This window comes from Montipora foliosa, chromosome 4, assembly GCF_036669935.1.
Source record: "Montipora foliosa isolate CH-2021 chromosome 4, ASM3666993v2, whole genome shotgun sequence".
In the NCBI taxonomy this organism is placed as follows: Eukaryota; Metazoa; Cnidaria; class Anthozoa; order Scleractinia; family Acroporidae; genus Montipora; species Montipora foliosa.
Window position 1 is genome coordinate 17,595,976 of NC_090872.1, and position 11,861 is coordinate 17,607,836.

At 35.6% G+C, this 11,861-nt stretch overlaps 1 protein-coding gene across 8 annotated transcripts in view; it reads right to left on the reverse strand.

Annotated features, from left to right (window-relative positions):
* LOC138000098 (arf-GAP with Rho-GAP domain, ANK repeat and PH domain-containing protein 1-like) overlaps window positions 1-11,861 on the reverse strand; it is a 56,300-nt gene that overhangs the window by 16,521 nt on the left and 27,918 nt on the right. For all 8 annotated transcript variants that reach the window (XM_068846263.1, XM_068846262.1, XM_068846261.1 and 5 more), the window contains 14 exons: window positions 10,224-10,336; window positions 7,108-7,192; window positions 6,712-6,772; window positions 5,426-5,479; window positions 4,126-4,211; window positions 3,421-3,509; window positions 2,403-2,496; window positions 2,207-2,275; window positions 2,038-2,077; window positions 1,855-1,895; window positions 1,672-1,746; window positions 910-978; window positions 722-778; window positions 377-483 (listed from right to left, as the gene is read on the reverse strand). In XM_068846263.1, the coding sequence (XP_068702364.1) occupies window positions 377-483; window positions 722-778; window positions 910-978; window positions 1,672-1,746; window positions 1,855-1,895; window positions 2,038-2,077; window positions 2,207-2,275; window positions 2,403-2,496; window positions 3,421-3,509; window positions 4,126-4,211; window positions 5,426-5,479; window positions 6,712-6,772; window positions 7,108-7,192; window positions 10,224-10,336 (1,040 nt within the window). The remainder of the gene's footprint in view (window positions 1-376; window positions 484-721; window positions 779-909; window positions 979-1,671; window positions 1,747-1,854; window positions 1,896-2,037; window positions 2,078-2,206; window positions 2,276-2,402; window positions 2,497-3,420; window positions 3,510-4,125; window positions 4,212-5,425; window positions 5,480-6,711; window positions 6,773-7,107; window positions 7,193-10,223; window positions 10,337-11,861) is intronic.

The window sequence follows — 11,861 nt, forward strand, 5'->3', positions numbered from 1 at the left end:
CCATAACACTTGTTAAGATCTACATTTCCTGCATAATCATGAAACAGGGCAAAAATACCCTTAAATAGTAGGCACCATCCTTAAATACATCTGATTATTCTTTATGAACAATTTAATGTCGGGCTAGCTCGTCAGACCTTCGGGCTAGTAACCTCAAGTAACAGCTTGCCCGAAGGGCAACCTCATCTTTTCATTTTCGTCTCACCCTGTGGCCGGTTTTTTTATTTAGCCCCTATCACTCCCCACAACCACAACTTTTCAGCAGTTACAAATTACTTGTCCAGCCTCTTCCCTGACCCAGCCAAGGTTTCAGTAACCCTGAGCATTCTGTAAGCTCCTCCTGAGAAAAACAATTCTTCTATTTTAAGCTTCTCACCTGTCAACAGTAACTATATCCATTTGCAGCACTTCTCCTTTGGGACACTTCACCAGTGATGTCACTGTCGTAAGATCAATCACTACAAGGTCATCCTTTTCATGGGGCTACAAACAAATCAGGTGAATGGTTTTGTCAGTAGATGGTGCATCCTTTTCCTCTGTGCATCCAACAGTGCTCTGTTTTTGCCATATTTCTAAGCTCTAGCTTTGTAATGTGAAATAATATATATATTATATAGAATAGGCAGATAAAATCTGTCACATCTATCCACCAGAAACTCAAAAATTACAGCCACTTTGTCTTCATATTACACTACAGTAAGTTGTTGACAGTTGCACTCACCCCTCTTGCATACTTCAACTGTCGATCTTTTAGTAGAAACCACTTTTTCTTCCAAGTCTAAAGCAGGGCAACATAATGTTACTGCACTGGATATTATTACAAAACATTATTGACTGACAACATTAGATGACAACATTGAAGAAGAGAATATTGTAAGAACAAAAAGTTATAGTGGTTGTAAGACTTACTGCCTCTTTCTTGTACAAGAAACCTTCTTTCTCATAAACTACTTCTACGAAGGGAACACTTTGAGGAGTCTGTGAAGAAAACATCACCAAATTCGATCACAATTGAGCATCCTGTGGCTACAGGTTTTGTCCAGTATGTCCCAGCAAAAATACCCATATCTCCTTAGATGAACAATCTCAAAGACAACTTAAAAACTTGTCAAACTTCAAAGGTTGATAGAAGAGGGCGTTGGTGAACGGAGATAACTCCCTCTTGATATCTGTCTTAAAGGGCTATATTGCAAGTTAAGGCCTGCATTTTTCCAGACCTGCAAAATTTGAGAGCTAAAGTAGAAAAGAACATTGCGCCACAACTTACAGTTGGGCCTGGAGAAGACATCATAATACCACTTGTAAATATGTACCGTGAAATTTGGCAGGACAAAGAAAAAGTCTCCTAACTTAGCCAATCAAAGAGTACATAGTATTTCCAAGAACATTCATTTGATTCTAACTTTCCCTACTTAGTTGATAATAGACGTCAGCTATTCTATGTTTAACTTAGGACACAAATTCACAGCAGCAACATTGGAAATGGCAAATATGATGGTGCCCCAGACTTACTCTTAATTTCTTACAGAATAGAACTCTGATCTTATGCAAAATGTTTTTTTTTTTCGGTTGATAAACATGTCTGTTCATCATGCGAGTGGAAGCCTAGACTCTGTACAGCACGATTCTAATCATCTGTACTAAAAAAATTAATATACAGCATGTCTTTACCTCAAACCTGACTTGGTCATCATTGGAATTTGGCATTTCGAGTTTACCTTCTCCACCATTCTGACGAAGTAGTTCCTACAATAATTGCAAATGATTTAACAATGATGTCAAATTGAAAAATTTGACCAGGGTTGGGGAGAAACAAACTTGAAAGAAAAATAATAAATTATATGCTTTACTCACTGCTTGAAGAGATTGCCCAGCTTCTTCTGCTACTTCAAGAGCTGTGGAAAAATGTAATGAATTCAACTAATCAAAACACATCTCTATGCCTTAAAGGTGCAAAGAGTGCCTCAACTCAAGGTTGAGTATGTAGAACAGTACCACTCTGGCCCTGAAATGACACCACCAAGTTTCATAACTCACGTGTTTTTTCACCCTCAGAGTCTGGTGGAATGTATTGCACCTATAAAAAGTTAAATGTCACAAAAGAAGCATAATAACAAAATAACAGAATAACAGGAACTCTTTCTTTACAAATTCTGGGTCAGAAGCCACAGCATTTATTATATTAAAAGATCAAGAATTCACTTACATCAACTTTGTTGAGAATCAGCTCCATCGTAGTTACAACATCATCAGTTACAACAGTATCTCGCAAGAACTGCAAGAGTAATAAATTTCAGTTGGATCAACTTAACCAAACTTTTAATACAAGTTAAGTTTGGACCAGTATAACCATGAAAAAACAATAAATATACACTGGTGTAATAATATTGGCAAAACTTTACCTTTCCTAAAACAGCAGCATTCCCAAATGACTGATGGTATTTGCAGTATTTCTTTTCCCAGTACTTACAATAGATAAACTCACGTCTTGTTGAGCTGCAATTTAAAAAACTCTGGTAACTGTACATGTATGTCAGTATTCAAGTGTTGTTGAATTTTATGCAAACCTAAACCCAAGATAGAGATCACTACAAAAGAAGGATATGGAGTATCATTGATGGTGCACTGCAATCAGCGGCACAGTCGTGGTCCTGACCCCCTCCCCCTTAGATTAGATTCCTCTTGTAGTTAGTTGTTGTTAAAGTGCTCCTATGACAAAAAGATCAAGTTTTGAAATCCAAAGAAAAATAAATATATGTTAATTAAACACGAAGTGACTCAAGTTTTAAAGGGAGAGTTTCACGTCTCTGCGCATGGGCAAACTGTCACGTCAGCCCATTTAATTCCATTGTTGTTGAAACAATCGAAAGCACTGATGCAGGAAACGGAAACAATCCCATAGTAACTGATTACTCATTGGAATTACTTTTGTAATCATTTCCTTTGTGTTATGAACCTACTGTATGTGAATAGATCACTTGTGCATTACGACAACTCGTGCGTAGAATAAATTTTCGACCCGTACAATAAATTCGAGGTCAAAACTAAATTCGATATTTTCTGTGTAAGCCCGCAGTGTCTTCCGCCAAATTTGGGCCTTAGTCATTCAGTGCATTTGCTTTAATACTCTCTGTGTTTAATTAACATCATCTGGTTTAGTAAGAAACCGTAAAATTTACAACTGCTAGTGCTAAAGCTTGGACATGCACAAAACCGTGAAACTGTCCCTTTAAGTCTGAAGCCTTAAGCCAAACGGTGATTAATGGTGGACTGTGATATTCAAGTTACACTGAGAGTAAACAGCCTTTGGACAAAACTCAAAGCTCAAAATTTTGCCAAAAAGGAAAATGTTTTTTTGAATCATAGCAGCACTTTAAACTATATGTAGATTATGAGATTTGTAGAGTTTGAAATACATACGAATCAGCTGCTGGAGATATTTTGTCATCTTCAGGTAATTTGTGCTCAAGAAGCTGGTTTGCTTGGTCATTTCCAATTTTTATCATCAACTGTGTCAAAAAAGCAAAAGGCTAGGCTGACACATAATCTTCCTAAGATGTAACATTGCAATATTATAAACTAGTAACAATTACTGATCATACAATAAAGTTATGAGTGGATTCAATATCTGTACAGGCATTATAAATCCAACACTGCAAAAATTGTGATTAAGATGAAACAAAATTGTCTATGCTCATCATAATTATTCTTTATTATTCCAAGATTATGCCATTCCACCCTGGTTTGAAAGGGTTAAATATGACAGTTAAGACTAAAAAACAATTAAATCAAAGGCAAAAGATACTTCAATCAAATACATGTATAATTAAATTTAAAAAATTAATAAGTATGTTATTCACCAACTAGGAGGTCTGTATTGAGAAAAACTGTGTTTGAGGTCTTCAAACCCACCCACCCCCAGGCAATAGTCAAGACAGAGGAATCCGCACACCCACCAACTTACAACAGTTGTCAACAAAATTCTTGAGACAATATTGATGCAGCAGTTATTTCCTTCCCTTTAGAAGTTTGAAAATAAAACACCTGTTCCCAAGGAAACACCTTTCACAAAGGTAATTCTGACATTTAGTTGGCAAAATACTAATAAAGAGAATAACAGACAACCTCAACAAGAGCAGGATTCCATATCTTTTCGTCCATCAGCAGTGAGCGGGCTCTGGAACAGTGCACTCCAAGGTTTCGATGAACACCTAACAATCAGAAATTTTAAATTAATTTTCTTTTCAATATAACAAAAGTAGAAAAGGCCTTGAACGTGACTTGAAGGAAATTGTGTTACATGTATAACCATGCTTCAGCCAGTTCTATAAATTTATCAAAGCTTAGAATTAGATGGATACTTCATATGTTGGATGTCAAATTGGGCATTCATCTAGTAAGCCATTTTACAGTTGTTTGCTCAGTGACCTAGCCTATGAATTTCTTGTATTGATAAAGACCTCACTACTTTTCTTGTGTAAATTGTGTTGTTGTAATTCTAACTACCGGTAGTCTACATTAACATTAAAAAAGCACAAAGGTTTGTATCAAAGCAGGGTCACCAGCAACCTCGCTTTCATTCTTAGGCCAGGTAACAACAGTCTGTAAAATGGTCTATTAGGGTGACATTTATGGACATACAGCTGTAAGTGTCAGGATGAGCAGTGCACTGAAGTAGTCACCTACTTCAAATCTTATTGAGAGCACAGTGACTCTCTTTAATGATGTTAATCAATAAATTACTAATAATAAGAATGATAATATCAGTTTTGTAGAGCACACTTTCCATGACGAGATGCCCAAAAGAATTAATGCAATTAAAATATACAATATAAAAGTAACAAATCGAAAGTGGTTCAGGTGTTGTCTGTACTCTGCTCCTCGTGAGTCCACGACATTTTGACCACTACAAAGACAAATATCGTTGTCGATAAGAGTACAAACAACGCTGAACCACTTGCGATTTGTTTTTTACCGCAATATTCAACGCCAAAGAAAATATTTATTTCAGAGCGTGACCAAAATCATGACACAAAGAAAGAGCAAGCATTGTCTATAACTTTCTTGCAATGTGATTGGTTTATTTCCCAAAATGAGCATTCCTGATTGGCCATTACATTGCGTGACAAATTGACGCGAGCATGGCGCGAGCAGCGTTGTCTAGCCTCTTATCGACAACAGCAAATTAGCCAATCATATTGCGCAATTACAAGCAATTGTGGTAAAAAATACAATATTCAATGCAATACAGTGTATGTAGATATATACGTAACTGAAACTATCAGTGATATGTATAAGCACAGGAGTAATAGTTAATATAACTTTGATGGTTGTTGCCCACCTGGAACAAAACAAATTATTGACAACTACAAATTTCAATATTTTAATTAATTTTATTTAGCAGAACTCGTTAATAATGACTTACCAATACATTTTGCACAAACACAGACACAAAAGTTGATTGATGCCCAAACAGGATCTGAAAAACAGTTGTTGAGAATATTTTTAAATAACCCACATTCAAGACTGAGGAGCTGTGTTAACCCCTTGACTTCTAACTGCCCCCCATTGACAAGTAAAATCATCAGGAGTTAGAGTAAAATCCATTAAGTCTCACTCCTAGGATTCAATGGGTTAATCCAAAAAATTATACACTCCTACTTTCTAATAATAAGGAGTTTTTGTGCTGAAATGTACAACACCAATTAATATTGTCATCTTCAACACCAACCAGCTAAGACTAGTGGAAGGGTTTCAAAGCCTGACAGTGACACCCAGGTAACCCACAAGACAGGTATATGTGTTCAAAGGGACCAGCAGAAAATTTGACAATTTTTGTGAAGGGAACTTTTTCATCTTCCATGCCTTGACAAAGTTTGCCCCACAACCCATGGGACATTGACTAATCTTATGGTCCACTATGCTCAACTAACATATCATCGTGCTACAAGCCAAAAAAACAAGCAAGTTCATTTTGCAAAGCCAGTGAGACAAACTAAGACCAGAGTTTTTCTCTTGCCCATTTAAAGGCCTTCGTTGAACAGAGTGGCTCAGCCAAATTGGCCAATTAAGATAAAATCCATAAGGCCACAACAAGATTTCTATTAAGACATAATATAAAAAAAACCTGGAATGTTAATTAGCTCATTATTAGTGTCTTTTAATAAATTACTGTTTTATACTTCAATGGCCAAGTGACAGAGGGCAGTCGCAGTTGAGCAGTAAGACTTAAGATGTATGCCTTACTGTTATATAGCAGCAAAGGACACTAGTGCCGCAAGCTGTGAGGTATAGGTGAGGTTAAAATACAGTGGTTTCAATAACTACCAACAACCGACGAAAAGCTTTGCTCAGAGAAGTTGGCTACTTTTTTCCCTAAATTGAAGTAAATAAAAAAAGATGCTTTCAAACCTAACCATAAAAATTCATTTTGACAATGACAACATGACGTTGTCTAAATATGATCATCAATGTTATTTGGCTCTGGAAATGTGGCGTTTGGTTGCATTCTTTTAAAATGGTATGCCTCAAGACACCCTGGAGAAATGGACCAATAAGCCCCTTGTTTATGCAGTCGGTTTACAAACCAATCACCATTAAAAGTCTTAATCTTTAAAATCTTGAATTAAAATTTTATTGAAATATTAAAATATTGAATTTTTATTACAATATAAATATAAAATATCATTATCATCATTATCACTGTGTTACCTTTCATTCCACAGTCGGCACAGTATCGATTACTGGGATTCTCCCAAACTTTTTCAAGTATCTATGAGAAAGTGACAACAAGAATGTCCAATCCAAAATAAGAAAAGATGTGCATAAAGGGAGAGTTAAATTGACATTATGATGTCATGTGAAAACCAGGAACCTCCTAAACGGTTTAAATGAAAATACATGTAGCTAAATGTGATATATATATATATTTTTAGGTGTCTTGAATGTTTTTTTTTGTGTTCATTTTTTGAAAGTCACTTGATATTTCATTACACTTATCCTTGCATTTTAACAAGGGGTGCATTGGGTATCAATACTGTAGAGTTACAGATTGGCCATTTTTTTTGTTTTTTTAGTTGAAGTTTGTAGTTGGTGAACACATCTTACCGTTCTATCACCAAGACCTATTTGGATTGCTGTTTCAATAGCAACAATCCATGATGCAGTATCCAATTCACTATCTGCCTGAAAACTGAAAGCAAAATGTGTGCTTAAACAAGGAGGTTTGACAAAGAACACTGGAATGGCTATACCAGTACATAATTATACATGTTATTGTAAACTTTGTCAGCATGTAACATAATTATCAGCCACGCAAGTTACGTGCTGATGTTCTCCACAAGACGCTGATTTCTATCATTATTTTTTCTCTAACTATTGTTTACCAGAGAATGAACAAAAATGAATGTACAACATACATACATGCTAATTCTTGCTTTTTTTCTCATTAGCAATAATAATTTTTGTCGAGAAGTTTTTGTTGAGATTCTATCGGGACTAAGAGTAAATAGTTCAAAAACAGAGGGATTATGGATTGGCTCACTAAAGAAAAGCGACAGCAAACCACTTGGCATCAAATGGCCGAACGAACCAATAAAAGCCTTACATGTAGGTGTTTTCTTTACCATGACAATACTCTGCTCTATGAAAAAAATTTTTAGAGAGACAATTGTAAATATTAAAAAACTTATAAATATCTGGTCATCAAGAAGACTTTCAATTTTTGGAAAAATCTTTATTATTAAAAGTCTGCTCTTGTCAAAGCTCATGTATATTTCTTCACTATTACCCACACCTACATATATTATCAAGAAAGTAAATCAGCTATTGTTCAAGTTTGTATGGAAGGGTGTCGATAAAGTGACTTGTAAGATTGTCGAAGATAGAGAAGGGAGAAATAGTGGTTTCCTGTTATTTAATTGTAACTACAATATTGACCACATAGAGATCACTTCTAAATTTTTATCAGGAACTACTACAGTGGTGGGCCGAATTTCTGAAAGTCTCGCAGAGGAAAAAGATTTAATTTATTATTATTTTGGAATAATAATATAGTACCATTAGCAGTATTATAGACAGTATTTTAGTGCTGGTATCATCTGTGTAAATGATCTTCACTTTGACGTAGGTAATTTAATTTCTTTTACTAGGATCACTTCACTAACAGACAAAAGTAACTTTTTAACATGGACCGGATTACGCAATTCTGTACCGCCCAAATTGAGACATCTCAGTTCCCATGCTACTTTTGATCTATCGAAACCTTCTTTCATCCTGAATGCGTATTTGTTGTAGCTAAAGCAAAACCAAAACAATATTACACCATCTTAGTTGGCGCTAAGGCTCACCTTCCGAACAATAATAGTATAAACTTGCAACAGGAATTTAATATTACTAAAGATCAACTTGAAAAGTCTTATAACCTTCCACATACTGTCAATTGTGAACCTTATCCAATTAAAAGGCATTTCAATATTAAGTCCTAAATACAATCCTGTGTACTAATGATAAATTGTACAAGATTGGCTACAATAAAAAGTTCTATTGCTCTTTCCGTAACCACGAAAAGGAAACTTTGTACCATCTTCTGTCTCAGTGTCCTCATTCAAATAAGTTTTGGAAAACCTTTGAACTATATATTTTCCAGTTAACAAAACAACAGATAAGTCTTAACCTATAAGATGTTATTCTTGGAGTGATCTCCTCGATATGTCCCACATTAAATTATTTGATAATCATAGGCAAATTGTATCTGTGGAATTGCAGAAGGAATGGAGTTCTTCCCAATTTAACCTGCTTTCGAGCAAAAGTGAACATCAAAATACAAACAGAAAAGTACATTAGTGCTAGGAACAAAACGATTCACAAATTTTATGACAAATGGAAATTTTTTACATAGTTATCTTCTAGACAGTAGTTAAAGTAATGTATCATAAGTCGAACTTTTTAAAGTACCGTAATTTCCTGGCGATTACCCGCGGGTAATGTGTTAATTTTTCTGCAAACAATTGTTGGTGCGGGTTATAGGAAGGTGCGGGTAATGTGATAATTTTTAAATCTTCCAGTATAGTTTTAAAACCGTAAGTAGGGAAAAAATATATAAGTCATTAATGAAACTGTTTCTAAAAACTGTGTATTGCCTTATTTATCCCGCTTTAATTGCCTAATAGACTTAAATGCTCTCGATGAAAACCAATGCCAAATTTAAAACATATCAACAATATCGTTGGCAATCTAAATCGTTTATCACGCGTGTGATATTACTTTCTTACTTTGCTAATTTCAGAGCTTCTTTCTTTGTTTAGCTGAAAATAAAAACATTATTCACCAACTGGAATAATAAAACTCAAAATAAAAGAATAAAAATGTGAAATAGCAGGCTTTACAGAAATTCACACACAAAAACTGATGCCAACATGTTCATTTCATGGTACTGCTGCCGCAGTGTAATTAATATGGCACATAAGAGGTGATTGTCGGCACGCGTGTAAACAACCATTCATGGATAAAATTCATTTTAGTGTAAATATTTCAAGTATTTAAGTATTTTAAGCTTTTGCTAGTCAAATTAAAAGTATTGTTTATTTCAAAACTGCAGTTATTTTACCTCTTTCTTTGAAAAGTTTATTAATCTTTGGCTTCGGAAAAAAACTACACTTGTATGGGCTATGCACGGCCACGAGGCCTCATCATCACTCCAACTTTGTGAGTTCACGGATTTCTTTTGTTTTTAGGTGCGGGTTATCTGTTGAAATTTTTTTCTTGTTATTGCAAAAAATGACATGACTGATGCGGGTAATCTACCACGTGGGTGATCGCTCGGAAATTACGGTAGTCTATTAGTTATTATTGTTCAACAGTGTCTCTGTAAAAAGTAGTGTTCTACAGTGGGTGTTGTTGTATGTAGGTTACTTGTGTTTTGTTACGTAAGTCTGTAAATATTGTTGTACTGTGCATTAAATAAAAAAAATAAAAAAATAACAAAATAATAATAATTTTTGTTTTGTGGTGTTTTCTTGAGATGTCACTATCACTGCTTAAAGGGAACATAGTTTGTGAGTGGACCTGGATGTTGTTGACCCATTCACACCTAAAGCACACCCAATTGACAAGTAAAATTGTCTGGCATTAGACAGCGTTATTTCTATAAGTCTCACTATCAGGTCCCAACCTTTCACTATTCATTTTTCACACAAGGGATATCCAATGAGATTAAGACTCACCAGTAATTTTTCATGAAGGTAATGATGACAAATCTGTTTTTATTCCCTTCAACAGCTTTGACTTTGGCAAGTGCAGCATTGATGCAGTTTATTGGGGTTGCATAATTAAAATCCTGAAAAGGAAAAAATGTTCCAATAAATTATTATTATTATTTAAATTATTATTATTTAAATTATTATTTAAATTATTATTATTATTATTATTATTATTATTATTATTATTATTATTATTGTTGAAGACTCCTTTGTAAGTTCTTTGTCACCATACCCAAAGCCCCAACTACTATGTGCGTTACAGTAACATTTACACGCCATAACCAAGTAACTTAATTCTCTTCTTAAATGTGCTTTTCCACCTTTTGCTTTTCATTTTCCTTGATGCAGGCATCCCTGGGTACCGCTAAGTCAATTATCACACTGTCCTTGCTGCTTTACCCAAAACACTATGTCAGGCCGACAAAGTCAATGATGTGGTCAGTTTGGATGGTGAAGTCCCACAGAAGCTTTCCCTCATTAGACTCCACAACTCTCTCTGGGACGTGTTCATACCATTTACTTGCACGGGGCATATCATTCTCCTTCGAAAGTTCCCAGTGGATTATTCTGGCCATGTTATAATGGCGGCCCTTGTATTCTGTTTGTGCAGGCTTGCTACATTCACAGATGATATGGTTGACAGACTCGGGATTTTTCTAACACATTCTGCACAACAGTGAAACTTCTTGCCTGCCAATTTCAGCCTTAATCAAATTTGTTCTCAGTGCTTGATGTTGTGCAGCTGTTACCAGCCCCTCTATTTCTTTCTTGAGATCTCCTTTCTGCAGCCAGTCCCAGGATGACTTATCCCTAACATCCTCTGTTTGCCTTAAAATTTGGCCATGCAGAACTTTACCTCACCATTCGTTTAATCTTTCAATCTTCTTCCGCTCTCTGAATGCCTTAGGAGCCTCACTAATATTGTTCAGTCCTTCTTCATTCCTCACTGCTATCGACAGTGCCTCAGTACTTGTCTCAATGTAGTTAGCGAGTCCTCTTTCCTCTGCTCTCACACACTCCTCCACCCCAATTAATAATCCTCGTCCACCATTTTCTCTGGGTAGGTATAGACGATCCGCATTGCTGCAAGGGTAAAACATTCTATAGACAGTCAGTCGTTACCTTGTTTTGCTATCTAACTTTTCCACTTCAGCTTAGGTCTATTTGATTATTCCGGCCCCATGACGGACACATTACTGACACTGCCCAAGTGTTGACAGCCATTACTGTGTTCTTACCACTCAGTTTGGACTTCAACACTTTTTTCAGTCTCCTAATACTCTCCTTTAAGCTTAACTTTCACTTCATCATTCAAAACACCATCCAACTTGAGACCTCCCAAATATTTGTAACCATCTTCTGCAACAGTTTTCATTCTCTCTCCATCTGGAATATCTATCCCTACAAATTTCACAACCTTCCCTTGCTTCATCACCAGAACTCCAAACTTTTTAAGGCCAAATTCCATGCCAATATCTGTACTGAAGACACAAACTGTATTCACAAAAGAATCGAGTTCGCGCTCGTCTCTCCCATACAACTGTAAATCATCCATGAATAGCAAATGGTTGAGTGACCCAGAGTCTCCTCCTAGTTGGTAGT